Genomic DNA, 25,680 nt, shown 5'->3' with positions numbered 1-25,680 from the left:
ATGGTTTACAAAAAAAAAGCCAAAATAAAATCGCTTAAATTTTGGCACGGAACCACTACTCTTGCTTTTGTTTGTCAATCTGGAATTATCGTTTCGGTCGATTCAAGAGCCTCTATGGGTAAATATATAGGTTCCAGTAATGTAAGGAAGGTAATTCCCATAAATGATTACATGTTGGGAACAATGGCAGGAGGAGCAGCAGATTGTTTTTTTTGGGAAAGAAATCTAGGGATTATTTGTCATCTCTATGAACTTCAAAATCAACATAAAATTTCTATTTCAGGGGCTTCAAAAATTTTCACAAATATGATTTATAAATATAAAAATTCAGGATTATCAATAGGAGCTATGATTATCGGGTGGGATCAAACAGGTCCTGGTCTTTTTTATGTAGATTCTGAAGCTAATCGGATAAAAATCAAAATGATTTCTGTCGGATCAGGCTCTACTTTCGCTTTTGGAATTCTAGATTCGGGTTACAAATGGAATTTATCTTTAAAAGAAGGGATTGAGTTGGGAAAAAATTCCATTTTTCATGCAGCTTTCAAAGATGCCTATTCAGGAGGGAAAATTAATTCTTATTTAGTCAGAAACAATGGTTGGATAAAAATTGCTTCTGAAGATATAGGAAAGGAATTTTTCTTAAAATACAAGAAGTGAGGTTTTTTTGTTTTCTAATTTCCTAAAAAAGTCAAAAAGGAAGAATTTGAAAAAAATTTTTTCCTATTCTTTTTATTAAACCATATTTAAAAAGAATTTCAATAATTTCCTCAAGTATAAAAAATGGAGTTTTTAAGTGGAATTTTTCAATCAAATCTTTTAAGCTAAACAAAGTTCTTTTTTTCTGAAAAAAAATCGTTTTTATAATTTCCAAAAGTTTTTTGATATAAGAAATTTTTTTTAAAATTCTTGAACCTTTCTTGAATGTAAAATTTTCTAATAATTTTTTATTGTAAACTTTAGAATCAGACAAAATTTCAATCGCATTAATTACATCATTTTGGGTAACGGATTTTTTAAAATCAATTTTAGCGTGTGTTTCTGAAAAAAGTATTATTGTTTCCAAAGGGAATAAAGGGGCTAAAAAATAAAATTTTTTTTTAAATTTTTTAAAAAATACATAATAATTAATTGTCAAGTTTTTTGCTTCATCAGAAAAAAACGGGGAAAAACACATTTGAATATACTTAATATATCGACGTAAAATATAACTGGACAGTTTTTTTTTAATAATTTTTAAAAAAAGGCATTTTTTTCGAAAGATTTTTTTGGAAAAATCATTTTTTGTTTCGCTTTTTACAATTTTTTTTATTTTTTTTGGAACAAAAAAACTTTCGTTTGAAAACGTTGATTCAGGAAGAATATAAAAAAAGTCGAACAATGAATAAAATTTTCTATCAAAAAAAAATTCTGAAAACAAAATATTATTTAAATTTAAAAAATTTTTTCTTAATCTTAGTTCAATGAAAATCAATTTTGGGAAATTTTTGTTCTTTCTCTCTCCAAACCTAAGATTTTTAAAATTTTCAAGCCATTCAAATAAAGAATTTTCATTTTCAATAATTTTGCTCTGATAAAAAAAATTTCGTTGGGTTTTCTCAAAAATTTTCGAAATTATTTTTCCTTTTGGGTCTCTTTCTATGTAATTGTTTAAACTTTTTTTTTGTTTTTGTTGAAAAAAAAATCCATCAGAAGAGATTTTTGAAAGAAAAGCATTTTTTTTTGAAAATTTTTCTCCAGAAACAAAACAACATATAAAAGAGTCTTTTTTTTCTTTTTTTGAACCCAAGATAATAAGAATTGCTGCCTTACACCCATCGTGGTTTTTTGGTAAAAAATCCACTGATTTAACACAAATATTAAACAAATTAATATAGTGATTTAATCTATTGAGAAAAAAATATTCGGATTTGGTTAAAAATTTTTTAGACCAAAAATTTTTGAAATAGTTCGGAATTATTTTTATATTTTGTACCAAAATATTAAAATTAAAAATATTTCTAAAAAAATTTGAATTTTTTTCTTTTTTGGAAATAAAATTTTGAATTTTCAAAATTCCTATAAGAAAAACCGACTGTCCAATTTTTAGTTTAAAATTTTTTTCTCCAATAATTTCTACATCCATGGTCTTTACTTGGAGTTTTTCTGAGGGCCATGTTTCTTTTTTTTTGATACGGACTTTTCTCCAAAGAACTGAACAAATTTTACTTTGATGAAAAAAAAAACTTTTTGATTTACAATTACTTGCAATACATAAAAAAGGTTTATTTCTAAAAAAAGAATCAAAGAAACAGTAAAAAAGATTTTTGCATTGGAGACATTCTATTAAAATGGCAAAAATATGTTGCTTAAATTCTTTAATATGAAAAATTATTCCTTTTAGTTCGATAAATTTCCCAACCGACAAAGAATTTATTTTTTTTTTAGCTTGATTATTGAAAAAATTTTTTAAAAAAAAGGACGATAATTTCATTTGAAAAAAGGGTAAAATTTCTTTCGAATTTGGATTTTGAAAAAATTTTTTTTCCTTTTTTTTAATTTTAAAAATAAAATGTTTTGAGATAAGAATAAAAATGTACAGTTCGTTTAAAAAAAAAAAACAAGAAGAATAAAATTTTTTAAAAAAATTATTAAAGTTTAATTTTTGATAAATAAAATGGTATTTTTTTTTTTGATTTATCTTTTTTTTTTGTTTAAAATAAATAAAATTTTTAATTTTAATTAAAATTCTATAAAATATTTGGTACCGTACCCAAATTTTAAAAAATAATTCACAATAAGTATTTTTGATTATAATAATTATTAAGCTTTGATTTAAATTTAAAATTTGGCGCGAACTTTTTATAGATGCGCTTGGATTGGAAATTTATTTTAGAAAAAATTTATTCTTTTTTTTTTTTTTGGAAAAAAAATATTGAACATAACACTGTATATTCCCAATACCTCTGTTTTCATCTAAAAGAAATTTTTAATAAATATCAAAAAGATTTTTTAGTTTTTTTTAACGAGAAAAAAATTGTTTTCTTAACCAAAAACGATTTTGAAATAAAATTTATTGAAAAAATTTCTTTTAAAAAATTCGTTAAGATTGAAAATATTTATTTCGAAGATTTTTTAAAAAAAAACGAGAAAAATCTAATTTTTAAATTGAATTCAGCTTATAAATCCAGAATGGGGCTAGGACCAAATTTTTCTTTTTACCAAAAATCCCATGAAAGTTTTAATTTTTTTAATTTTTTAAAAAAAAATTTTTCTTTGGAGAATATATCTCTTTTATTTAAAAATTTTGAAAGGAAATTTTCTCAAGGAAACATATTTTTAACAATCAGGTTAAATTTTTCGATTATATCTCTAATCAGAGATTTTTTTTTATCAAAAATTTCAAAAATAAATTATTTTAACAAAAAAAGAACAGAGATTTTTTTGCCAAAAATTTCAAAAAAAACTGAATGTAATTTAAAAAATAACTTCCAAAAATTTTTTTTGTTTTTTGAAATTAAAAAAAATTTTTTGGGGTTTTCTTCTTCAAAAAAAATCAAAAAATCTTTTGAAAAAGGTGTTTTTTCATTTTCCATTTTTTGTAATTTTTTTAAACCAAATTCGTTATTTTTAATTGAAAAAACTTTTTTAATCAACCCCATTTTTAAACAAATGATTTTATATCAATTGTTTATTGAATTAAACAACTTATTTTTCAAAAAATTTGTTATTTTATATGATATTAAAAATTTTTCCAAAAAAAAACTGTCTCATTTTCTTCATATTTTTTCGGAGAATATAAAATTTAAACTTCTAAAAATTATTAATTTTAAAAAAAAAAATTTCACTAAACAAAAGAACAAAAGAACTTTCGGAATATTATACAATGTTCAGGAATTTTTTTCTAAAAATTTTGATAAAGAAAAAGGTGTTTTTGATTTTTTTTCTTCTCAAAATTTCTTTCTCTCTTCCAGAGGAATTTTCATTTCTATTTCATTTTTTTTTCAAAAAAATTTGAAAAAAATCACTTTTTTTTTAAAAAAAATAAGTTCGAAAAATCGAAAAACGGAGATTAAAGACTATTTAAAACTTTTTGAATTAATAAATCTTTTTTTTTTTATAAAAAAAAAAAATTTGAATAAATTTCCATTTAAAAAAAAAATTAAAAAATCGTTTTTCGAATATTTGTTAAAAAAAATTAAAAATTGCAACATTGTTGTACCAGAAAGTCTATTGAAGTTTAAACATATTTTTTTAAAAAAAGAGGTAAACCAATTTTTTTTATTTTTTAAAAAAACCTTCAGAAATTTTTTTTTTTGGACAATAAAAAATTTTCAAATTTTCAAATTTTGTTCGGTTTTTTTTTTAAAAATCGATTTTTACTTTATGAAATTTAAAAAAAAAGGTTTTTTTAAATCCGAAATAAAAAATTTTTCTTTTTTTTCCAAAAGGAAAACTGATTTTCGACATCTTAAATCGAAAATACTAAATTTAAAATTTCCTAAAAAAAATTTCAAAAGATTAGAAAAAGAAAACTATAGTTTTTCTCCAGTTAAAAACTTAAAAAAAAATATTTTAGAATTAAAAAATATTTTTTATGAAAAAAATAGAAAAGGTCGAAAGAAAAAAGGAACGGTTCAGCTTTATCAGAATTATTTAAATTTGATTTCAAACAATGAAATGAAAAATTTCGAAATTTTTTACAAAAATATTAAATTTATCTTTTACGAGATAAATTTTTTATTGAATTCTAAAATTATTCATATTCATTTTTTGAAAGATTCAGAATTAACAAATTTAAAAAATGAAAAAAATCTTCAATTTTTTTATGAAAATTATGAAACAAAAGTTAATCTTGGTAACGGTAAAAAAGAAGAGTCTAGCTATTCTGAAAAAAAGGAATTTGATGAGAAATTTAAAATTAAAAAATGCACAAACGAATTTAATCGATTTGTTAAAGCTTTAGCCTTAATAAGTGGAAAAAATATAGAAATTTTCAATTCAGATTTTGGTTTTTTTGGAATTTTTCAAAAAAAAAATTTATTCCTTACTCCTACGAAAAATTGTCTAGTTTGCCTTTCGGATCAAATCCCCTTAATAATTCCTTATGCTTTTATTGAGATTGTTTACTTTGAACGACTATCTCCTTTGGTAAAAAATTTTGATTTGGTTTTCGTTTTTAAAAATTTTTTAGAAAAAAAAACAAAAAAGAAAGAAAAATGGATTCGAATTAGTTCGGTTTACCACAAAAGCTTAAGTCTGATTAATTTTTTTATAAAAAAATTTATCATCGAATGTTTTGAAGGAAATCTAAATTTAAATTGGAAATTTTTTCTTGAAGAAATTCAAAAAGAAGAAACGTTTTATGAAAAACCAAAAAATTGGAAAATTCTTTTGACCAACAAGGAAGACTATATGAGCGAGAATTCTAGTATATTCGATAGAACTTTTAAACTGGAAGAATCATCCTATCAAGATTTAAAAGAAAAAATTAATAATCTATCTGTTTCCTCAATTACCGATGAATTAAATTGGGAAGATTTGTGGTAAAAAATGTTCGAAAAAAAATTACTTGAAATAAAATGAAAATTTTCTTCTAATTATTTAATAAAAATAAACTTGTATTTATATCAAATATTCTAATAAAATTTTCTTTTTTAAAAAATTTTAAAACCTTTTTAGTTTTTAGTTTTTTTGAATTAAGGTTTTCTGAAAAAATCATTTCGAAAATATTTTTCTCTTTAAAAACCCAAGGAAAAAGGAAAAATTTTTTAGACAAATGAAATTTTTCAATATCAAAGAAAATGAAACTTTTATTTAAAAAAAAAAACAAATTCGAATTTGAAAACTTTTGAACTGAAATATGTTTTCTTTTTAAATTAAATTTTTTTAAAATAGATCCACTTTTTAAATCAAAAAAAACTAACCAATTATTGGTTTGAAGCACACAAAAAACATCTGAATTTTTTAAAAACATTATTGAAGGGGGGAATTGGGGAGAAAAAGAAAAAGAATTAAAACAATTTCCTGTGTAAACATCCCATAAAGACACGGTTTCTTTTCCTAAACAAACTAAAATTTGATTATATTTGTTTAAAGAAATGCATTGAATAATATCAAATTTTATATGAATAGATCGCAATGGTCTGGAACTAAATACATCCCAAAATTTAATAAAATTGTCATTGGAACAAGTTATTAAATTATTGGCTTTTTTTGAACCACAAAATTTTAATATTATTCCATTATGCCCCAGGTAACGTTTCGTTTTAAGAGCAAAAAAATTGGGATTCCATAGACGAAAAAAATTGTCAAAATAAAAGATTAAACAAAATTTTTCAAAAAATTTTGTTTTTTTCCATGAAAAATTAGTTTTATTTCCAATTAAAGAAAAAAAAGAAAGCATAATATTAAACAAAAAAAACCTTTAACAAAAAGATTTTTTTAATAATTTCAAAAAAAATCTAAATATAAATAAAAGGTAGTTTAAAGATGTTTTATTTTTTTATTTATGGAAACTGAAAAATTTTGGATTCACCAAAAAATTGGTGAGAAAAAAGAAATTTTACCTTTTGAATGGATTTTTTACACTTTCAAAAACTGGAAATGGTCTTTCAAAAATGATATAAAGATTTTTCCAATAGAAACATCTAAAATTCAAAAAATAGCTAAAAAATTCTACAATAAGTGGAGAGATATTAAAATTAAAAAAGTCGTAATAAATTGTTGTGTCGGAGAATCAAGTGATCGATTGACCAATGCCGCAAGGGTTCTTGACAACCTAGCTAGACAAACTCCTGTTTTTTCTAAATCAAAACTAACCATAAGAAGTTGGGGAATTCGGAGAAATGAAAAAATTGCTTGTCATTATACTTTAAGAGGAAAAAAAGCATATATTTTGCTCGAACGAGGACTAAAGGCTAAAGGTTTTGAGTTGAATCATAAAAATTTTTCCGATACTGGTAATTTCGGGTTTGGAATTAATGAACACATTGATTTAGGGGTAAATTTTGATACTTCCACGGGAATTTTCGGAATGGATTTTTTCATAGTTTTAGGTCGAGCTGGGGAAAGAAATTTAAAAAGAAAACGAAGAAGGAGTAAAATTGGAAAAACTCATAAAATTAAAAAAACCGATGCGTTGTGGTGGTTTCAAAAATTTTATGGCGATGTTATCGGAACATTTGATTAAAAATAAAACGAATTGACTTGATTTGGTAAAAAGAAAAAAAGAAAAAAATTTAATTTCTTTTAATGAGAAATTTCTACCCTTAAGATTTCTAGCAAAGTTGTATGAAAATTGTTTTCAAAAAACATATAGTATTTAAAAAATTTTAAATTTGGGAACTAAGATAAAATTTTTTGTCCGATGTAAAATTTTTTTTTTTTTTGATTTTGGAATACTAAATTTATTATAATTTTTTTTATCAAAAATTTGAGGTCGGTAAATTCGATTAAAAAATTTGTCTGTTTTAAAAAAACCAAATAAATCAACAAAAATTATTTCCTGTGGCCTTTTTCTGTATTCTAATTAAAATTTTATTTTCAACTTTTCATGGGACAAGAATTTGATTATAGCATCGAATGTAATTTAAATCTTCATAAGCGAATGCATGGCATTAAATTTAAAAGAAGGGTACCTCAGGCAATTTTAGAAATAAAAAAATTTGCTCAAAAAGTTATGAATTCCAAAAACATAAGAATAGACACCCAGCTAAACAAATTTTTATGGTTAAAGGGAACAAAACATACTCCGATTAGAGTTAGAATACTTTTGGTAAAAAAAAGATTTGTTTCAGATAATTTCGATGGATGGGTAATTTTTGTTTTTTTAAGTAAAAATGAAAATTTTAAAAATCAGCTAACTAAAATAAAAAAATGAAATTTTAAGATTCAATTTCAAATAATTTGTGAATTTCCTAAAGAAAACCTACAAAAAAAACTTTTTTAAAATTTTTTTTCCAACGGTTTTTTATTTTTTTTATACTATGAAAAAAGATACTTTAACAATTAAAAAACAATTTGGTCAATTTTATTCAGGTGGCCCAATTCTTTTTATTACTTATAATAGAAAACTATTTTTTCCAACTCAAAATTCCGTTTCTGTAATTGATTTGGTAAATGGAAAAGTAGAACCCTTAAACTTCCGGTCTAGAGATATTATCAACACCATCGATATAGACCAGACTGGAAAATTTTTAACAACTATTGATAAAACTAATTTACTTTTAATCATAGATATTGACCAGAAAAAAATAAAAACCAAACTTCTTTTAAAGGGTCCTTGTTTTACTTGTAAATGGTCTCCAAGAGGAAAATATTTAGTTTTGACTATTTCAAATTTTGCCCAGGTTTGGAAAATTGGTTTTTCAGAAAAAAACACACAAAGCTTTTGCCAACTTGCTCGAACATATTTTAGCCATTATAGTGAAATAATATCTATCGATTGGAATTTTTCCGGAAATTTTTTTATTTCGGCCAGTTTGGATTTCACGATAAAAATATTTCCTTTTAGAAAAAATTCTAATTTTAGAGAAATTAATTTAACAGGATTTATAGAAAGAATACTTTCGGTAAAATTTTTTAATTTTTCGAATCATTTTTTAGTTTTATGTGAGAATAATATTCTCTATAGAATTGAACTTCTTAAAAAAAAAGAAAAAGAGCAGGAAAAAAATTTTTCCCCAGTTTTAGATAAAAATTTTATTTTTAAAGTAAAATTAAAAAATAAAAAATCAATGGCAACGTCTTTTTGGATACATCCATTATCAAAAATTTTATTTTTGGGATATTCGACAGGAATTTTGACTATTTATGACTTAAAAAAAATCTCACAAAAAAACCATAAAAATTTTCAAATTAAAAAAATTCAAAAAATTATTTTTTCGGAAAATTTTCTTTCTTATATATCAAATTTTTCTATGTGTTTAAACGTTAGGTTTTTTTCCCTCGGAAATTTAAAAAAAGGAAAAATAATTGTTTATGATAGAGAAAAAGAAGAAATAAACGTTATATACGAAAGCTTTTTCGAAACTCCATCTTGTTTAGCAGTTTCATCTAATGATAAACTTTTAATTGTCGGAGATAATAAAGGAACAATAACTATCTGGTCGATAAAAACAGGTTTTTGTATTTTAAAATTTTCTAATCATTTGCTTGCAATCAATAAGGTTAGTTTTTTTAAGTTTTTCTCCAGATTAGCCATATCGGCAAGCAAAGATGGAAGTTTGAAAATTTATGACCTAAAAAAATGTATGGTTATTCGAACTTTTAGTTGTAAATTAAAAAAAAAAAATTTCGATTCCCTTGCCGTAAATTATTCCGGTTTTTTTATTGCTAGTTCTTGTCAAAAAACTTTTAAAATTCATATCTGGTCTTTAAAAAAAGGAGTTTTGATAGAAATTTTAAATGGCCATGAATCATATATAAATAAGCTGTTTTTTTTTGGAAAAAGGCTTAAAATTCTGAGCAGTAGTTGGGATAAAACTTTTAGGATTTGGCAATTCGAAAATTACAATAAATTAAACTATAGCTGTATTTGTGATATTTTTAGAACAAAAGGAAAGATATTAGGTACTTGTCTAAATCCCAATTCAAAAGAAATTGCTTTTTTTGTTCAGAATGACGGGTTTTTATTTTTTAATTTGATTCTAAAAAAAGTTGTGTTCAGAATAAAAAACAGTTTAAAAAAAGGTTTTAAAACTTTAAATTTTTCAGAAAATACCTATAAAAATTTGGCAATGACCTATTCTTTTAACGGGGAGAAATTTTTCTTCTCTTCTTCAGAAGGTCCTGTTTATTATATTATTAGTTCATTATCTTTAAATGAAAATGTTTCTAAAAGGTTATGGAATGAAGGGTTTTTTTACCAACTACATTTTCCTGAATTAAACATTAGGAAAGAAAAATCAGCAAATAAATTTTTACCTGACAGAATTATTGATTTTATATTTGCGAAAAAACACGAATATTGTTTTATTCTGAGTTCCACGATTTTTTTTTATTCTTTAAAATTCGGGAAAATAACTAAAATTAAAACAAAACCAAAACCTTTTCAGAAAGAAAGAAAAAAATTAATTTCAGAAAAAACTATGAAATGGCTTTTTTTTAAAAAAAATTTATATTTTAATTTTTTGTTCATTCAGATATTTAAAAAACTTGCTCAAATAGCCCAAAAAAAAGAAACCCAACCCCAAAAAAGATTTATTTTTTTTAAAACATTAAGGAAAAAAATTTTCAAGAAAAAATTTTTTACTTTTCCTGAATTTACCAAAATTTTTTTTAATTGTGAAAAAAATTTTAAAAAAAAAAAAAATCTTATAGAAATTAAAATTTTAAACAAAAAAAATAAAATTCTTAAAAAATTAAACTATTTAAAAACAAAATTATTTTTTCTTATTTAAAAGAAAAAAATTCCAAGTTTAAAAATTTAAATAAACCTAAAGAAACTATTTGATAGGAGTGGTAAAATGTGTTAATTTTTTTTGGTGTTATTGGTGTTGGAATTTAAATAAAAAGTAGAGAAAAAAAGGACATCATACTATCCTCATAGAGGAGGAAAGAGAGGAGGTTCTGGTGAGGAAAGGTAATAATATTAGGATTGGTGTGAATAGTATGTTGAGAGAGTAGAAAAGGAGAAAGAAAGAAAAACTTGAATAAAAAAACAAATTTAAAATTAAATATTGATAATCTGATATAAATACTTCTTGATAAACTCAAAAAATTTAATCTTCTATAAATAATAAAATTATCTCATTATTTTTTTTCTCAAAAAAAAAAAATAATATTGCAATAATTCAGATTATTTTTGAATTAAAAGTGCATCAAAAAATAAAAAAAGTGTAACAAATGGATCAGGGTTTTGTGTTTCTTTTTTGTATTAAAAGTTTAGTTTGATTAAACAAAAGAAGTAAATAATATAAGTATGGGATTTTTTGTTGGTAAATGTAAAGTAACAAGTTATAATAGAATAAATGTATTTAGAAAAATGAATGGTGGTTATTATCCAGGAGGAACAAAAATGTTCTTAAAAAATTAATCAAGAAGGGGATATTAGTGGTTATCAAGGAAGTAAGATTGAAGTTAAAATTGATTGCAAATTTGTAGAAGCGAAACGTAGGTATTCTTTAGATAGTTGGGTAGATATTGTTATGAAAACAGAACAACGAAAGGAAAGAACTGATGCTATTTATGTGTATTATTAGTTGTTGCAAGAAGCGGAATCAAATAGAGCTAGATATCAAAGAAGAATAGGAGAAATGAGAGAGAGCAACGACAACGCAGGGAATCTCCTAATTCTCCTGGACAACGTGGATCACAATCTGGAGCACCCAGAGTTACTGGTGGTAATGGTAATTGTGTTGGTACGGCTCAAGGTTGACGGTATGGACCTTCTGAATACATAGAAAAAAGAGGTAGAAGTGGTATGTTTTTGTTACCAAAAAAGTCTTTATCGATTTCTTTATTTACGTAACAAATTAGACAAAACAATTTAGCAAGTGAAATTAATACGACTACGAATCTTCCGGTTTCTGGTTTGCTTCGTTTGGGTGGAGAAACACCTCCTACCAAAGCGAATGTGGTTGTTGGTTTCTCCACCACTGGTACGAACGAATCAGGTTTGATGAACGTGACGGATGAAGAGAGAAATTTTACGACTCCTGAAACTCCGCCAGGAAGTGAAGTTGTCCCGGTTGCTGCCCTAAAAGAAGTGGAACCTGTTCTGTCTTTTTTTTTTGTTGTTTGTCCTGAGCACCATTTAATTTTGTCCTATCAAAAACTTTATTTAGAAAACCAAAAAAAAGAAAAATAATTTTTTTTTTAAAGGGAACCAACCTTCTTATAATTTTCACTATCATAAAAAAGTTTTTAATAAATAGGGAAACAAAGGTTTTTTCAAGGGGAAGTTTCTGAATAAAAAAAAAATCAGGAATAAAAGTTTACACAAGTACTAAATAAATTTTTAATTTTATTATTTTTTAAATTAATTATTTTATTTCCCACTATATTAAAAAGCTTAAAGTTAAAAATGAAAAAATTGAAAGAAGATTCTTGTGAAATGTGTTTTCTTTTATCAAGAAAATTTTTTTCGTGTCCAATCAAAAAATTTTTTTTAGAAAAATCTATTCGATGTATTTTGGGCTTTAAAGATAAACATTTTTATTTTCGCTGGATTTATCAATTTTTAAAAGATTTTTCTTTTTTATCCAAAGCTGGAACTAAAATAAAAAAAAAAAGAAAGAAAGGTAAATTGATAAAATTAATTTACAAGAATTTCGAAAATAAAATTGAATTATCTAAAGAAAAATATTTTCCTATTTGGAAGATTTCTGATATCCGACAGGAAAATTTTTGGGGAATGCTTTTAAAACTTAAAATAAAAAAAAAGAAAACTTTAAATGAGTTATTGAGTTATTATTTTTTTCAGGGGAAAAAAACCTTTTTAGAATTGATTATTTTTTTTTCTAAAAAAAAAAAAAATTTTTTCAGTATTAAAAAAAAGAAAGTTTTCATGCTAACTGCATTGTGTACTTCTGTTAGGTTTTTTTAATTGTATAAAAATATTTTAATTTTAATTTTCAAAAAAATGAAAAAAACAAATCAAAAAAAAAAACTAAAAATTATTTCTAAAGATTTAACGGTAAAAAAAATCTTTCATAATTTAAGTTTTGGGACTTCGTTAAAACTAAATTCCTCAACAATAGAAATTTCTATTTTTTTATTTTTAAAATCTCGCAATCTTTTGAAATTTTTTTTTTGTTTTTTTTGGAAATTTATTGTTTGTTTACAATTAGCTTTGCTAATAAAAGAAGAAATTTCGCATTACAATAATATTCTTCGATTTTTTTTTGTCTTTTTATGTAAAAAACATTTTAATAATTTTATAATTTCGAGGATTAAGTATAAAAAAATTGAAATTATATCCCAAAAAATCATGAAAGTTATCAACAGATTTACTCTAAAAAATGCAAATTTCATGCTAAATATGAAAGATACGGTTGGTTTCTTTGATATCTTATTATTTCCAAATGGGAATACACCTCTGAAAAACCAAATTTTTAAACTTTCAAAGAAATTTCTTTTTAAAGAAAATTTAAACGCTTTGAGTTATTTATATAAAATGTTTGGAAAAAAATGTTTGGAATCTGGAAAGTTTTGGCTAACAGTTGAAAAAAATTGCAAGACCGCGACTTTAAAATGGTGGAGAATTTTGAATACCAGAGAAGCTGAATTAGAATTTTATGAACAAAATTTTATCCTAATTTTTTCTTCTTCAAAATTTAAAAATAATAAATATTTAAAGTAATTTTTTTCTAGTTTTTTTTTTTTTTAAAATTTTTTTATCAAAGAATTTTAGATTCGGGATATTTTTTTTTTTTGACCAAAAAATAAAAAATAAAAAATCCTTTATTTGAAAAATTTCTCCGTTTCTATGATGAATAAAAATTGAACAAGTTTGAATTATTTTATTTAAAAAATTATTTAGCATTAAATTTAAGAACTGATATGCTCTTTTTTCGATTTTAACATCTGGAAACAAATTTGATAAATATTCATTTACACCTTTTTTAAGTAATATATTGGGGAAGGTGGAAAAACTTTTCATTAAATTAAATTAGGTAATTTTATGAATATATTTTTAAGATTTTTTATTAAAGAAATTTATAATTCATTTATTTTTAATTCGTTTTTTTTTTTTCCACCTCTAAGTCGTCCAGTTCTTCTTGCCCCGATTAGACCGACCTTTCTTCCTGGAGGAGCATCTCGACGAACTGTAGAAGAATGACCTATGTGCTGATGGTTTCCACCTCCGTGGGGATGTTCAACCGGATTCATAGCAACACCTCGAACAACCGGCCAACAATTTCGTTTTGCTTTATATTTAAAAAAGGCTCTTCCAGCTTTTAACAGAGGTTTGTCAATTCTGTTTCCACCGGCTACCACTCCTATCATGCCTCTGCAATGGGAAGAAACGATTTTTTTAGAACCCGAAGGAAGTCTTATACGAGTTTTTCCATTTTTAAGTTGATTAATTATGGTAACATGATTTCCAGAAGTTCTTCCGAATTTTCCCCTATCTCCCTGTCTTGCCTCAACATTACAACATATTGTTCCTTCGGGGACAGAATGCAATGGAACGATATTTCCAACCATTAATCGAGCTTGTTTCCCACAATAAATATTTTGCCCAGTATACATCCCTTCAGTTGCAATAAAAGTTGAAAATAATTTTTTATACCTATACATATTTTTAAATTGAACCATTGCTAAAGGAGCTCCTCTTCCAGGATCATGAATTATTTTTTTAACAATTCCTTTTGTATAACCACATTTTTCAGAATAATCGTAAGGTCTAAAAAGAGCTTTTCCCTTTCTTTTTGTTGTGTGAGATCGAAAGATACTTCCAGCTCCTTTTCGTTGTGATCGGATTACTCGTCCCATATTTTATTAATTTTAGGCGGTGGCCTTTTTTAAAAAAATGTCAACTTCTAATCGTCTTTTGAAGGAATTTAATGAGATTAAAAAAAATTCAGATAAAAGTGTAATTTTATCTCCTGAAGAAGATAATTTACATGAATGGAAAGGAAAATTAAGAGGACCATTTGCGACTCCTTATCAGGAAGGTTTTTTTGATATTTTTTGTCAAATTTCAAATTCTTATCCTTTAAATCCTCCCGAAATTAAATTCAAAACTAAAATCTTTCATCCCAATATTCATCCTCAAACAGGAGAAATTTGTTTGGATATTTTAAAAAGTGAATGGTCCCCGGTTTGGACATTATTGTATGTATTTCAGGCAATCCTTATACTTCTTTCCAATCCGGAACCAAATAGTCCGCTAAACTGCGATGCTGGTAACCTTCTAAGGAATTCTGATTTCCGAGGATTTTCTTCCTTAGCTTTAATTTATAAAAATATAATTCCTAAAAGTTAAAGCGGTAATAGCTCAGTTGTCAAACTGAAGGAGAGCGTTAGACTGAAGATCTAAAGGTCCCTAGTTCGATTTTAAAGAATCCCTGGGTTGCCGCAAAATACTTATTAAATTTTTATTTATTTTAATTATTTTTTAATTTTTCTTTTTTTTTATTTTCCAATTTTTCTAAAATAAGGAGAAAAAAGGAGATTAGTAAAATCAAAATCGTGTATCGACACATTTTCCTTACTTTTCTTACGTCCCCACCAAGCATTTTATCCATTCTTTGTATTTTGTTCATTCGATCTTCATGATGCTGAGGTTGGGTATATTTTTTTTCGAATTTCCTTTTAAACCAACCTGATAGAGTGGGAGCTATAATAACCCATAATCCTAATTTGAAAGCACAAAGGTCAATTTCATTCCATTTCATAATTGGAGGGACATTTATATATTCTTTAAAAATACTCAAAGTTAAGGTATAAACCGAAACCAAAAGCCCAATAAAACTCATTTGAACTCCAAAATTACACCTTGAAACATTTCCATACGCAAAGCAATAAGTTTTATCTCCTACTCTAAATCTTAACTTGTCATAAATACTCCCGAATACTTTTGAGGTAGTAATTATTTCCGCAAAATAAAAACCCCATTTCAAAAGGGTGAAATTTCCAATTTTTTCCAAATGAGGCTTGAAAATACTGATGTAAAAGGTATTAATTGACATCTTTTTTTATATTATTATTGAGCCTATGTTTAAAATGATACTAAAAATAAAAAAATTGATAAATTGGGATAACTTAATCTTTTTATTTTCTTTTTAAAAAAAAAATTTTCAGAGATTTTAGGAAAAATAAAATTAAAAAAATCAAAAAAAATTCCAATTTTCAAAATGATTTTTTCAATTCAAAAATGGAAAAATCCCTTTTAAAAATCATTTGTTTTATAAAAAAAAATCAGCTTAGCATAGTATCAATAATTATTATTATAAAAATAAAAAGATGGAGAAAAGAAATTTTCAGATAAAAACCAAAAAATTCAAAAATAACTTTTTATTAAAACGAAAACAATTTATTATCGATGTTTCTCATCCAGAAGATGCAAATATATCAAAAAAAGAGCTTCAAAAAAAATTAGCAAATATTTATAAAATACCAGATCCTTCTACAATTTTCCTTTTTGGGTTCAAAACTCATTTTGGAGGCCTAAAAAGTACTGGATTAGGCTTTATCTATGAAAATTTGAAAGCCGCTCGACAAATCGAACCTAGGTATAGGTTGATGCGAAATGGTTTGATAGAAATAACAAAAGGCTCTTCTAAACAAAGAAAGGAAAGAAAAAATCGTTCGAAAAAAATAAGAGGAATTGAAAAGACAAAAATAAAAACCGGAAAATAAATCCCTTTTTTTTTAAATAATAAATTTTTTTATTTTTCTTTCTCTCTCATCTTGAGTTTGGCCTCCTCTTTTTCCTCTTCCAAATTGTCGACCATTGGAAAATCCTGGGTCTAATTCGATTTTTATGACTCTTTTTTCTATTTTAAAACCTCTAAAAAAAAACACACAGTTTTTTGCATCTATTAAATTATAAAATTCAATAAAACAAAAGCCACAAGGCGTGTAATTATATCGGTTCAATCCAATTATTATTCTTTTTATGTTTCCTATTCTAAAAAAAAGTTCCCATATTTGTTCTTCTCTAGTATGAAAAGACAAATTTCCTACATAAACAGTATTTGAATTAGTAGGATTTTTAAAATTTAAATGATTTAGTTTAGGAATCTCGTTTAAATTGAAAAAGACTTCCGAATTTAAAATGAATAAGGATCGTTTTTTTTTCATTTAAAAATCTAATTATTAAAAAAATAATAATAAAAAACCTTTTATATATTTTTTTTTTTTTAAAAAAAAATCTACTCAAAATCTATTTAAATTTTTAAAAATATTAAAAAAAATTTTTCGGATATGTTCGATATTAAAAAGATTCACTGCCAAAGTAGTTAAAGATGAAAAATCAAATATAAATTCATCGAGACAGTTATTAAATTTATTAGCCCAGTAAAAGATCGATCCGAGACTAAAATTTAATTGAAAGAAAATATTTTGAGGTTTTTGAAAAATATCAAGACCAATCGGGTCAAAGAAAATTAAGTCTGTTTTAGAAAGCAAATTTATATGGGAGAGCTCTAAATTGAGCAATATTGAAAGACACATAACCAAAACAGAATAAACAATTGATTTGTCTTTCCAATATAAAGAATCGGAAATTATAACTGATATTAAACTAATTTTTTCTTTTTTAATTCGTGAAATTAATTTTCGAATGGAAGAGTGGTGAGTAAAAATTTCGATTTGACCAGGTAAATCGATCAAAAAGAAAACAGGAAAGGAAAATTTCAAAATTTTTTTAATTTTTTTTTCAAACCAATCTAAATTTTTTTCAAAAATTTCCATAGAAAATAAAATACTTCCATTTGGTCCAAGATGAAGTTCTGAAGAAATTTCTCTTGAAAAAATTAGATCACATATGTTTATTTTAGCCAAAGGTTCGTTTTCATTTCCAGGATCGAGATTTATGAAAACAGGGAATTTTTTAATCGAAAGTAAAAAACTAACCATATTTTTGCAATATGTTGTTTTTCCAGCCCCAGGAGGCCCAACAACTAATTGACAATAATTATTTTTCTTTTTTTCTTCCATAATCCCGTGTGGTCTAGTGGTTAGGATGTCTGGTTTAAAAACAGAATTCATCAAAAAAAACCCAGAAGATCACGAGTTCGATCCTCGTCCCGGGAGTTTATCAACAAAAATTGGTTTAATGTTAGGGGTTACGTTTTTTTATGTTAAATTATAAAATGAATCAAAATTATTTTAAATTGGGTTTCGTAAATACAAAAACCAACCTTTTTTTTAATAAAAATTCAAACAATAAAACAAAACAAAATTCAAAAAAATGGGTTGCTAATATCAATGAACCATTTTTTAACTTTAAAACCCAAAACCGACGAAAAATTTTTCAAATTCTTACTGCTGGGTCCACGTTGTTAACTCCTTTTTTTTCAGCGCAATCGAAAGAAAAAAAAGGTAAAAAATGGGAACAAGTTGAAATTCCCGTCGATACCGTGCTTTTTGATTTAGATTTCGTAAAAGATGACCCCCAACATGGCTGGCTTGTTGGTTCAAAAGGAACTTTTTTGGAAACAACAGACGCAGGAAAGACTTGGATTCCAAGAACCTTTGCTAATTTAGATCCAGATGAAGAATTAACCTACCGTTTTGAAAATATAAGCTTCTTTCAAAATGATGGTTGGGTTATTGGAAAACCTGCAATACTACTCCATACTAAAGATGGTGGAAAAACTTGGTTAAGAGTTCCAGTTTCTCCTAAATTACCAGGAGAACCCATATTGATAACGGCTCTTGGTCCTGATACTGCTGAGATGACAACATCTGCTGGAGCAATTTATGTTACTAACAATGGAGGTAGAAACTGGAAAGCCCAAGTGAAAGAAACAATTGATTCTACCTTAAATCGTACAATTTCTAGTGGGGTTTCAGGAGCTTCTTATTTTACTGGAAACATCATTGGAGTGATAAGAGATAAAAATGGTAAATACCTTGCAATTTCTTCAAGAGGGAACTTTTTTCTTACTTGGCAACCAGGACAAGAATTCTGGATTCCCAGAGCTCGTGATACGTCCAGAAGAATTCAATCTATGGGATTCATTGAAAATGATTTAGAACAAGGATTATGGATGTCTACAAGAGGAGGAGGATTAAGCTTTACTAAAAGTCAACCCGATTTTGATTCAATTAATAATTTTGATTTTTCCTCTTCTGATATAAAAACAGGTGGATACGGTATCTTAGATGTGAATTTTAAAAACAAAGACGAACTTTGGGCTGCATGTGGAGGAGGAATTTTATACAGCTCTATTGACGGCGGAAAATCATGGAAAAAAGACGACGAAGATAAAGTTATCGGAAGTTTATACAAAATTAAATTTTTCAACTCTAAATTAGGGTTTGTTTTGGGATCAAATGGTGTCCTTCTTCGATATGTTGAATAATAAGAAATAATTTTTTTCTTAACTACTTTTTAAAACTAAAAAAACCTAAACATTGGAATTAATTTTTTTCTCTTAATTCTTTTCCTGGTCAAACAAGGCAAACTAGAAAAATAAAAATTAATAAAAAAAAAATAAACTTTTGCTTTTTATGTTAAAAAACCAAAAATATTTTTTTTTTAAATTTCTAAAAAAAAATTACTAGTTAAAAAGATTTTAAATTTCATAAATTTTTTATTCAAAAAGATTAAAGTAAACTTCAAAATAAAGATTTATTTTCGATAAAAAAAATCCTATTCTTAAATTAATCTAATAAAAAAAGAAACCGGAAGGGAAGGAACTCAGTTTAGGAAAAAAAACTAAAAAGAATTGTTTGGTTTTTTTATTTTTTATTTTTATTTTTAAATTTTTCTGAAAAATCTTAAATTTAATTTGTATATTCGAATTTAAAAAAGAAAATTATTTAAAAAAAATTTTTTCAATTAACTTAAATTATTTTATTAAGAATTTTTACTATTTTTCTTTTTTGAAGTTTTTTTAAAAAAAAATGATATAACGTGGAAAATTAAGTCGAAATAGTTAAGATAAAACTTTTTTAAAAATTTTAAATTTCCAAGCCAGGTTGTCCATTGTTTTTATACTTTTTAATTTAAAAAAATCTTCCGAAAAAAAGAAATAATTTTTTAATTTTTGGTCCAAGAAAAAACCGTATTTGTTTTTTTTTATTTCTCGAAAAAAAAAAAGAGAATTTATTTTGAATTTTAGTTTTTTTTCAAAAAATGAAAGTATTTCTTTTCCCGAAAAACAAAAACAATTCATAAAAAATGATTTCCTTAAAAAAACGAATATTATGTTTTTATTAAGAGAAAATTTTATTTCTGAAGAAAGAAAAAATAAAAAAAGATCGAAATTATTCCAAAAGCAATTTTTTAAAAGAAGGGTCGAGTGGGTAAAATCTTTTTTTGACTTTTTTTCTACTAATTTTCCCTTGGAATTCTTAAAGATTTTTTTTTGAAAATTTTTTTGCAGATAAATAAAACAATTTAAATTTGAAAAATCGGGAAAAAAGGAATAACTTTTTTCAAACTCTGACTTCCTTTTTTTTTTAATATCTAAAATTTCATCATAACTATTTTCCCATTTTCTAATAAAATTTAAATAAAACGAAAGGTGAATTTTAGTTTTTTCATCTATTTTTCCAGGTTTTAAATTGTAAAAAACCAGTTTTTTAATTAATAAATTGGAATGAAGTTTAATGTCGACAGGACAATTTCGATTTGAAAATTTTATTAAGGTTTTTTCCGAAAAATTTAAAGGGTTTTTTAGGTTATTTTCAAAGAATTGTCCAATTATAATAGACAATTTTTCTCCTATTTTTGCAAAAAATTCATTCCTTAATAAAAAAAAGCATTTTTTTGGTTTTAGAAGGTTTTTTTGGAATGAAGAAAACTCATCAGAAAAATTTGAAAGCTGAGAGGAAAAGTTTTCTTCAAAAAAAGAGGAAAAACTGACATCGAATTTATTTTCTTCTGTACAATTTGTAAAAATTAAATAGTCAATTGAATTTGTAAATTTTATTTTTTTAATCATCAAATATTTAAACCTAAAAAAAAACAAAAAAAGTATGTTTCTTTCTTATTTTATTTTTTAATGAAAATTTTCCAACCCCTGTTTTTAGAAGAAGTTGAAAAAAAAAATTTTTATCAAAATATCCTTTTTAAATCAAAAAAAAATTTTTTTGAAAAAAATTTGGAAAATTTTTCAAAAGATTTGTCAAAAAAAACAAGAATTTTAGAAATTTCGGAAATTTTTCGCTTTAATTTTCTAAAAAATATCAATAAAATTGGGGAAAAATTTTTATGTTACCAAAAAATTTTAAAAAGAAAAGAAAACTCAGTTTATTTTTTATCTTATATTGAAATTCTCTTTTTTAAGGAAGCCTTTTTTAAGATCTTAGGAAAGGATGACATTTTTCTTTATTTTTTTTATATTGATTATACTATTTTTAAAAAATTTTTCCACCAATGTAGATATTTGATAAAAAAATTTGAGGAAAAAGAAAAAAAAACTAAACCCTTTATTAAATTAACTCTTTATAAAACTGAATATTTTTTTACTCAAAAAAACTATAAAGCCTCAAAAAACTGTATAAATTTTCTGCAAAATTTAACAGAAAAAGAAGAATTTGATAAAAAAACTCAAATAGAAATTTTCTTAAAAGCAGGAATTTTATCTGTTAAAGAAAATAAAATTGTGCTGGCTTTTTCTTATTTTTTTGAGGCTCTTGAAAAAATTTCGAATTTTAGCGAGTCAAAAAACAATTTTATTTTTGAATGGTTACTTTTTTGCTCCAATTTTATAAAAAAAAAGAAAATAAATATATTTTGCAAGAAAAATCGCTACAAGTATAATATTTCAAATTTTATTTTTTTGGAATTTTTAATTACAGGTTTTAGAAAAGAAATTTTTGTATTACTAGAAGCTTCTATCAGGGAAAAAATTTGGCCCTTTGGAACAGCTACGATGAAGTTTTTTTTATCAAAAAATTTTAATTTTGTTTTAAAAAATAGAATAAAACAATTTTTTGAAACCTTTATAAGGATCCCTTTAACTGAGCTTTCGATTGTTATTGGTATATCGAAACGAAAAATATATTTAATTCTAAGCAAATTGATCTTAGAAGGAGAAACAAAAGGTTTATTAGATTTTCAAACAGATTCATTTGTTAATTTCGAAAAATTTAATAGTTATTTTATTTTTTCAGATTTTTTAAACATACTTATTCAATTAGACCAAATTGTCTTGAACATTTTAGAAAAATAATAAAAAATTTTATCCATTTTTTATGGAAAAACTCTTATTAATAAAAGTTAACATTTCCAACACAAATTTCTGAATGTAAAAAAAAGCAACTTCCGTCACAAATCAAATTTTCACAGAAAGAGCATTTTAATTTCCCTAATATTGAAAAACAAACAATACACTTAGATTTTTCCATTCTAAATTTTTGTTCCATTTTTTTTTTTTTATATTTAAAAACTTAATTAAGCTTTATTAATGAGAAAAAAATTTTTTCAACACCAAAACTATCCTAAATAATTTTTAACAGAAAAAAGTTAATTTTTAAATATAAATTTTTTTAATTAAAAAAAAAAAAAAAAAATTTTCTTTTTTTTTTAAAAACACAGTTAAGATGAAGTTTTCTTCCTGTATAATCTTTTTTAAGTGGCTAAACAAAATAAAAAAATTTATAATAAATCGAAGCGAAATAAAAAAGATTTTAAAAAAATCTGAGTTCACTAATAACTTGAAAGGATATTTTTGTAGAGTTGCATTAGATAAGGAATTTTTAAAATTCAATCGATATTCTTTTGCAAAAATATCCAAATATGTTTACCAAAAAAATAAAATCAAATTTAGTAATTACCATTTTGTCAAGATGCTATTGTTAAAAATCAATAATGAATTAAAATTATTTCCTATTCATGTAATATCCAACAAGTTTCCAAAATTTCATGAAATCCAAAAATTTTTTTTTTTTAAAAAAAAAAAAAAATTATTTAAAAAATTAATTTTCTTTTTGAAATATAAGAAAAATTATGTTGAAAAAAATAATAAAGTTTTTAAAATAAAAATAAGACTTTCTCGTGTTTTTTTTTAAAAAAATCTAACTAAAATTAAATTATATAATGCTTAAAGTTCGGAAGTTTCCCAATTTTCAATATTTATTTTTTTTGGGGGAATTTTTTAAAAATTTGGGTTTTAAACTTGTGGCGAAAAATAAAATTTTTTTACAAATGGTTTTAAAAAATTCATTTGCTATTAATAATCGAAATGGAGGTCTTGGTGAGATTCGAACTCACGATTTTCTGATTCAAAGTCAGATGTCATATCCTCTAGACCACAAGACCAGTTTACCTTAATTTATATTAATGAATAAAAATAGTATACGAATCAAACTTTTAAAACATAAAAAATCATTAAATCCTCCTTTTTTTGTTCTGGTGGACACTAATTTTATATATTTCACGTTAAAAAACAAAATCGATTTATTTTCAGGATTTTCAGAATGCTTTTTGGGAAAAGTTATTGTTTGTGTATCTAATTGCGTTCTTTTAGAACTTGAAAAATTGGGACCAAAATTTAGGCTAGCTTTGAATTGCATGCGGGATATTAGAATTCAGAAAATTAACTGCACTCATCCTTCCAATGTAGTTTATGCAGACGATTGCATTTGTGAAACCTTGAAAACATTTCAAACACTTTTTGTTGCCACTTGTGATAAATCCTTGAAACAAAGAATTAAGGAAATTAGTTCAAGGCCAGTTATATCAATTAAGAAGAAAAAATTTATACTTTCATAATAAATTCAAAAGACAGGTGTTTTGTTCCAAATGACAACCTATGAAATATATTCAAAAATCTTAAAAAATTTTTTAATAAATTTTAACGTTTCGGAAAGAGTTAAAACCAAAAATCACCGAATAGAAAAGACCATAAAAAAATTCAAATATCTTGAAAGACTACAATTTTTAGTCAATCAAAACAATAATTTTTTCGAATTCGATTTAAATGATTTTTCAAATGACGCCTTTCCAAAAGAAATCAAATGGCTTTTTTTTTCAAATACGACACGATTTTTGAAAATATTAGAAAAAGCAATTAATGAATTGTTCAGCGAAATATCACCAAACGTTTCTTTTTTATCTGTTCAAAACTTTTTTGATAAAAAAGGAAAAATCTTTTCTAAAACCAACAAACATATACCCCGATTTCAGATTATTACAAAACCTGTCTCTGATCATCCTTTCACTTCCTTCAAATCTTTAGGAGCCGATTTGGTCGGAAAATTTATTTTTTTAAAAGGGATAATAATAGATGTGTCAATAATTAAGATAATAATCAAAAAAGCTGTATATTTATGTACTTTATGTAATTTTGAATTCACACAAGAGATTAGGGAAGAAAACTTCAAACCATTTTTTCGGTGTCCTTCCAAAAAATGTTTGAAAGAAAAATCCGGAAATAATCTTTTTTTAAACACAAACGAAACTGTATTTCAAAAATTTCAAGAAATAACGGTAAGAGAAAATTTTTTAAATGATGAATTTTTTCTAACCGATAGATTATTAAAAATTAAGCTTTTAGGAGATTTAACTGGAAACTATGAAATCGGGGAATCTGTAACGGCAGCGGGGGCTCTTTTGCCCAGCCATTTAAAAAGTACAAAAAATAAAAATTTTATTGATAGTTTATCAATGGAAGCCTGTTATATAAAAAGAAATTCCTTCCCTTTTTTGTATCCAAACAGAAATTTTAAAATTGAAAAAGAAATAATGGAACTTTTTACCAAGAAAAATATATACTCGACCTTTTCTGAATCTTTCGCACCTTTTGTTTTTGGAAATTCAGACGTTAAAAAAGTTTTAATTCTTTCCATTCTTAGTAATTCTTTAACAAACAACAAAACTGGCTTGAGAGGTCATGAAAGCATAAATACACTTATTTTAGGAGAAGTTGGAACAGCCAAAACCAAATTACTGAAATTTGTTTGGTCTATTTCACCAGCTTCCATTTACAAGAGTGGAAAAAACCTACTCCAAAAAAATTTTTTTTCCCAAACCCTTACAAATGAAAATAACCAAAAAACTTTAGAAAAAGAAAATTACTTCACAAATTTTAATTCAAAAATTGTATGCTTGGATGATTTGAATAAAATAAAAGAAAAAGATATTTTTTTTTTAAATAAAATTTTTAAAAAAAAAGAAATTTTCCACCTAAAGGGGCGACAGACAACTGAGAAAATTTTTTCCAATTCGATTATAGCGGCAGCAACATTAGAAAAAGATTTCTTTGGTAAATCTTTAAGCCAAAAACAATTAAATCCCTTTTTTATTTTAGTTTCTGAATTTGATTTGATTTTTTTGCTTTCTTGTATAAAAGAAAAAAACCAAGAAAATAATCTGGCCAAACATGTTATTTTTTCTTTTAAAAAAAATCAAAAAAACAGACCAGAAACTAAAAAAATCGAAATTCCCATATTTAGAAGTTTTTTTATAGAAGCTCGACAGATTTTCCCTTCTCTTCCATCAACGGTTTTTGACTTTTTAATTTATAATTATATTATGTGGAGATCTCATCATAAAGAAAATTATAGAAATCAAATTGATATAAAAACTTTTATTATCATCATTAGGTTAAGTATTTCATTAGCCCGGTTAAAATTTCAAAACCTTGTTTCAAAAACCGACATTATCGAAGCAATAAGATTAATCGAAATTTCAAAAAAATCTCCGAATAAGGTTCCCGATTTTTCTAACAAAATCGAAAAGGAACAAATAGAAAATAAAATTTACTTAATTATTCGAGATTTAAGTATTAAATGCAAAAAATGGGAATTAGAATTATCATGGCTTGAAAAATTAATTTTGAAAAAAGGGTTTTCCAGAGAAGAGTTCGTAAGTTGTTTAGGTTATTATGAAGAATTAAATATTTGGAAATTGAGTGTTTTTTCTGGTAAATTGATTTTTATTAGGTAAACTCTCGAAACTTTTTTTTATCAATTTTTTAAAAAAAGGAATTAATACAAAATTCGCTGTTTTGAAAAAAACTTTTAGAATTTTATTTTTACACTAAGCAAAACAAATTTATAATTTAAATATGAAAAATAAAATCCTAATTTTTTCTTTTAATATACGAATTGGATAACACCTGTCTTTTT

General features: G+C 24.3%; 25 protein-coding genes and 3 non-coding genes across 28 annotated transcripts; 16 read left to right on the top strand and 12 right to left on the bottom strand.

Annotated features, from left to right (window-relative positions):
- On the top strand, positions 1–660 carry HAN_1g120 (prsB5; the record flags this gene model as incomplete). Its single annotated transcript, XM_001712233.1, has 1 exon — positions 1–660. The coding sequence occupies one exon, from the start codon at positions 1–3 to the stop codon at positions 658–660; it is 660 nt and encodes a 219-aa protein (XP_001712285.1).
- A 31-nt stretch (positions 661–691) lies between these two features.
- On the bottom strand, positions 692–2,473 carry HAN_1g119 (hypothetical protein; the record flags this gene model as incomplete). The annotated part of the gene is made up of 1 exon (XM_001712232.1): positions 692–2,473. The coding sequence occupies one exon, from the start codon at positions 2,471–2,473 to the stop codon at positions 692–694; it is 1,782 nt and encodes a 593-aa protein (XP_001712284.1).
- Positions 2,474–2,847: 374 nt separating this feature from the next.
- Positions 2,848–5,529, top strand: HAN_1g118 (hypothetical protein; the record flags this gene model as incomplete). Its single annotated transcript, XM_001712231.1, has 1 exon — positions 2,848–5,529. The coding sequence occupies one exon, from the start codon at positions 2,848–2,850 to the stop codon at positions 5,527–5,529; it is 2,682 nt and encodes an 893-aa protein (XP_001712283.1).
- A 46-nt stretch (positions 5,530–5,575) lies between these two features.
- On the bottom strand, positions 5,576–6,385 carry HAN_1g117 (hypothetical protein; the record flags this gene model as incomplete). Its single annotated transcript, XM_001712230.1, has 1 exon — positions 5,576–6,385. One exon carries the CDS (start codon positions 6,383–6,385, stop codon positions 5,576–5,578), a length of 810 nt encoding a protein of 269 aa, XP_001712282.1.
- Positions 6,386–6,490: 105 nt separating this feature from the next.
- Positions 6,491–7,171, top strand: HAN_1g116 (rpl11B; the record flags this gene model as incomplete). The annotated part of the gene is made up of 1 exon (XM_001712229.1): positions 6,491–7,171. The coding sequence occupies one exon, from the start codon at positions 6,491–6,493 to the stop codon at positions 7,169–7,171; it is 681 nt and encodes a 226-aa protein (XP_001712281.1).
- Positions 7,172–7,534: 363 nt separating this feature from the next.
- HAN_1g115 (rpl31) lies at positions 7,535–7,861 on the top strand (the record flags this gene model as incomplete). The annotated part of the gene is made up of 1 exon (XM_001712228.1): positions 7,535–7,861. One exon carries the CDS (start codon positions 7,535–7,537, stop codon positions 7,859–7,861), a length of 327 nt encoding a protein of 108 aa, XP_001712280.1.
- A 106-nt stretch (positions 7,862–7,967) lies between these two features.
- Positions 7,968–10,382, top strand: HAN_1g114 (gblp; the record flags this gene model as incomplete). Its single annotated transcript, XM_001712227.1, has 1 exon — positions 7,968–10,382. The coding sequence occupies one exon, from the start codon at positions 7,968–7,970 to the stop codon at positions 10,380–10,382; it is 2,415 nt and encodes an 804-aa protein (XP_001712279.1).
- Positions 10,383–11,237: 855 nt separating this feature from the next.
- HAN_1g113 (hypothetical protein) lies at positions 11,238–11,384 on the top strand (the record flags this gene model as incomplete). Its single annotated transcript, XM_001712226.1, has 1 exon — positions 11,238–11,384. One exon carries the CDS (start codon positions 11,238–11,240, stop codon positions 11,382–11,384), a length of 147 nt encoding a protein of 48 aa, XP_001712278.1.
- Positions 11,385–11,630: 246 nt separating this feature from the next.
- HAN_1g112 (hypothetical protein) lies at positions 11,631–11,837 on the bottom strand (the record flags this gene model as incomplete). Its single annotated transcript, XM_001712225.1, has 1 exon — positions 11,631–11,837. One exon carries the CDS (start codon positions 11,835–11,837, stop codon positions 11,631–11,633), a length of 207 nt encoding a protein of 68 aa, XP_001712277.1.
- A 170-nt stretch (positions 11,838–12,007) lies between these two features.
- Positions 12,008–12,529, top strand: HAN_1g111 (hypothetical protein; the record flags this gene model as incomplete). The annotated part of the gene is made up of 1 exon (XM_001712224.1): positions 12,008–12,529. One exon carries the CDS (start codon positions 12,008–12,010, stop codon positions 12,527–12,529), a length of 522 nt encoding a protein of 173 aa, XP_001712276.1.
- Positions 12,530–12,565: 36 nt separating this feature from the next.
- Positions 12,566–13,285, top strand: HAN_1g110 (hypothetical protein; the record flags this gene model as incomplete). Its single annotated transcript, XM_001712223.1, has 1 exon — positions 12,566–13,285. The coding sequence occupies one exon, from the start codon at positions 12,566–12,568 to the stop codon at positions 13,283–13,285; it is 720 nt and encodes a 239-aa protein (XP_001712275.1).
- Positions 13,277–13,585, bottom strand: HAN_1g109 (hypothetical protein; the record flags this gene model as incomplete). The annotated part of the gene is made up of 1 exon (XM_001712222.1): positions 13,277–13,585. The coding sequence occupies one exon, from the start codon at positions 13,583–13,585 to the stop codon at positions 13,277–13,279; it is 309 nt and encodes a 102-aa protein (XP_001712274.1).
- Positions 13,586–13,641: 56 nt separating this feature from the next.
- HAN_1g108 (rpl8) lies at positions 13,642–14,421 on the bottom strand (the record flags this gene model as incomplete). The annotated part of the gene is made up of 1 exon (XM_001712221.1): positions 13,642–14,421. One exon carries the CDS (start codon positions 14,419–14,421, stop codon positions 13,642–13,644), a length of 780 nt encoding a protein of 259 aa, XP_001712273.1.
- Positions 14,422–14,458: 37 nt separating this feature from the next.
- Positions 14,459–14,914, top strand: HAN_1g107 (uceE2; the record flags this gene model as incomplete). The annotated part of the gene is made up of 1 exon (XM_001712220.1): positions 14,459–14,914. One exon carries the CDS (start codon positions 14,459–14,461, stop codon positions 14,912–14,914), a length of 456 nt encoding a protein of 151 aa, XP_001712272.1.
- Positions 14,914–15,036, bottom strand: HAN_1g106. The gene has a single exon. It is a non-coding gene; the product is annotated as a tRNA-Phe (tRNA).
- On the bottom strand, positions 15,036–15,620 carry HAN_1g105 (hypothetical protein; the record flags this gene model as incomplete). The annotated part of the gene is made up of 1 exon (XM_001712219.1): positions 15,036–15,620. One exon carries the CDS (start codon positions 15,618–15,620, stop codon positions 15,036–15,038), a length of 585 nt encoding a protein of 194 aa, XP_001712271.1.
- Positions 15,621–15,894: 274 nt separating this feature from the next.
- On the top strand, positions 15,895–16,290 carry HAN_1g104 (rps24; the record flags this gene model as incomplete). The annotated part of the gene is made up of 1 exon (XM_001712218.1): positions 15,895–16,290. One exon carries the CDS (start codon positions 15,895–15,897, stop codon positions 16,288–16,290), a length of 396 nt encoding a protein of 131 aa, XP_001712270.1.
- A 12-nt stretch (positions 16,291–16,302) lies between these two features.
- HAN_1g103 (ncbP2) lies at positions 16,303–16,734 on the bottom strand (the record flags this gene model as incomplete). The annotated part of the gene is made up of 1 exon (XM_001712217.1): positions 16,303–16,734. The coding sequence occupies one exon, from the start codon at positions 16,732–16,734 to the stop codon at positions 16,303–16,305; it is 432 nt and encodes a 143-aa protein (XP_001712269.1).
- A 75-nt stretch (positions 16,735–16,809) lies between these two features.
- On the bottom strand, positions 16,810–17,643 carry HAN_1g102 (ATPbp; the record flags this gene model as incomplete). The annotated part of the gene is made up of 1 exon (XM_001712216.1): positions 16,810–17,643. One exon carries the CDS (start codon positions 17,641–17,643, stop codon positions 16,810–16,812), a length of 834 nt encoding a protein of 277 aa, XP_001712268.1.
- On the top strand, positions 17,595–17,688 carry HAN_1g101. Its single transcript has 2 exons — positions 17,595–17,630; positions 17,651–17,688. It is a non-coding gene; the product is annotated as a tRNA-Leu (tRNA).
- Positions 17,689–17,732: 44 nt separating this feature from the next.
- Positions 17,733–18,962, top strand: HAN_1g100 (hfc136; the record flags this gene model as incomplete). Its single annotated transcript, XM_001712215.1, has 1 exon — positions 17,733–18,962. One exon carries the CDS (start codon positions 17,733–17,735, stop codon positions 18,960–18,962), a length of 1,230 nt encoding a protein of 409 aa, XP_001712267.1.
- A 576-nt stretch (positions 18,963–19,538) lies between these two features.
- On the bottom strand, positions 19,539–20,549 carry HAN_1g99 (hypothetical protein; the record flags this gene model as incomplete). Its single annotated transcript, XM_001712214.1, has 1 exon — positions 19,539–20,549. The coding sequence occupies one exon, from the start codon at positions 20,547–20,549 to the stop codon at positions 19,539–19,541; it is 1,011 nt and encodes a 336-aa protein (XP_001712266.1).
- A 60-nt stretch (positions 20,550–20,609) lies between these two features.
- Positions 20,610–21,782, top strand: HAN_1g98 (hypothetical protein; the record flags this gene model as incomplete). The annotated part of the gene is made up of 1 exon (XM_001712213.1): positions 20,610–21,782. One exon carries the CDS (start codon positions 20,610–20,612, stop codon positions 21,780–21,782), a length of 1,173 nt encoding a protein of 390 aa, XP_001712265.1.
- A 37-nt stretch (positions 21,783–21,819) lies between these two features.
- HAN_1g97 (hypothetical protein) lies at positions 21,820–21,975 on the bottom strand (the record flags this gene model as incomplete). The annotated part of the gene is made up of 1 exon (XM_001712212.1): positions 21,820–21,975. The coding sequence occupies one exon, from the start codon at positions 21,973–21,975 to the stop codon at positions 21,820–21,822; it is 156 nt and encodes a 51-aa protein (XP_001712264.1).
- A 177-nt stretch (positions 21,976–22,152) lies between these two features.
- On the top strand, positions 22,153–22,620 carry HAN_1g96 (hypothetical protein; the record flags this gene model as incomplete). The annotated part of the gene is made up of 1 exon (XM_001712211.1): positions 22,153–22,620. The coding sequence occupies one exon, from the start codon at positions 22,153–22,155 to the stop codon at positions 22,618–22,620; it is 468 nt and encodes a 155-aa protein (XP_001712263.1).
- Positions 22,621–22,797: 177 nt separating this feature from the next.
- HAN_1g95 lies at positions 22,798–22,870 on the bottom strand. The gene has a single exon. It is a non-coding gene; the product is annotated as a tRNA-Gln (tRNA).
- A 21-nt stretch (positions 22,871–22,891) lies between these two features.
- HAN_1g94 (hypothetical protein) lies at positions 22,892–23,323 on the top strand (the record flags this gene model as incomplete). Its single annotated transcript, XM_001712210.1, has 1 exon — positions 22,892–23,323. The coding sequence occupies one exon, from the start codon at positions 22,892–22,894 to the stop codon at positions 23,321–23,323; it is 432 nt and encodes a 143-aa protein (XP_001712262.1).
- A 30-nt stretch (positions 23,324–23,353) lies between these two features.
- HAN_1g93 (mcm7) lies at positions 23,354–25,498 on the top strand (the record flags this gene model as incomplete). Its single annotated transcript, XM_001712209.1, has 1 exon — positions 23,354–25,498. One exon carries the CDS (start codon positions 23,354–23,356, stop codon positions 25,496–25,498), a length of 2,145 nt encoding a protein of 714 aa, XP_001712261.1.
- Positions 25,499–25,680: the final 182 nt, after the last annotated feature.

Source organism: Hemiselmis andersenii, chromosome 1, assembly GCF_000018645.1.
Source record: "Hemiselmis andersenii chromosome 1, complete sequence; nucleomorph".
Classification (NCBI taxonomy): domain Eukaryota; class Cryptophyceae; order Cryptomonadales; family Hemiselmidaceae; genus Hemiselmis; species Hemiselmis andersenii.
The sequence above is the reverse complement of the archived record's forward strand: the minus strand, read 5'-3'. Positions and strand labels throughout refer to the sequence as shown.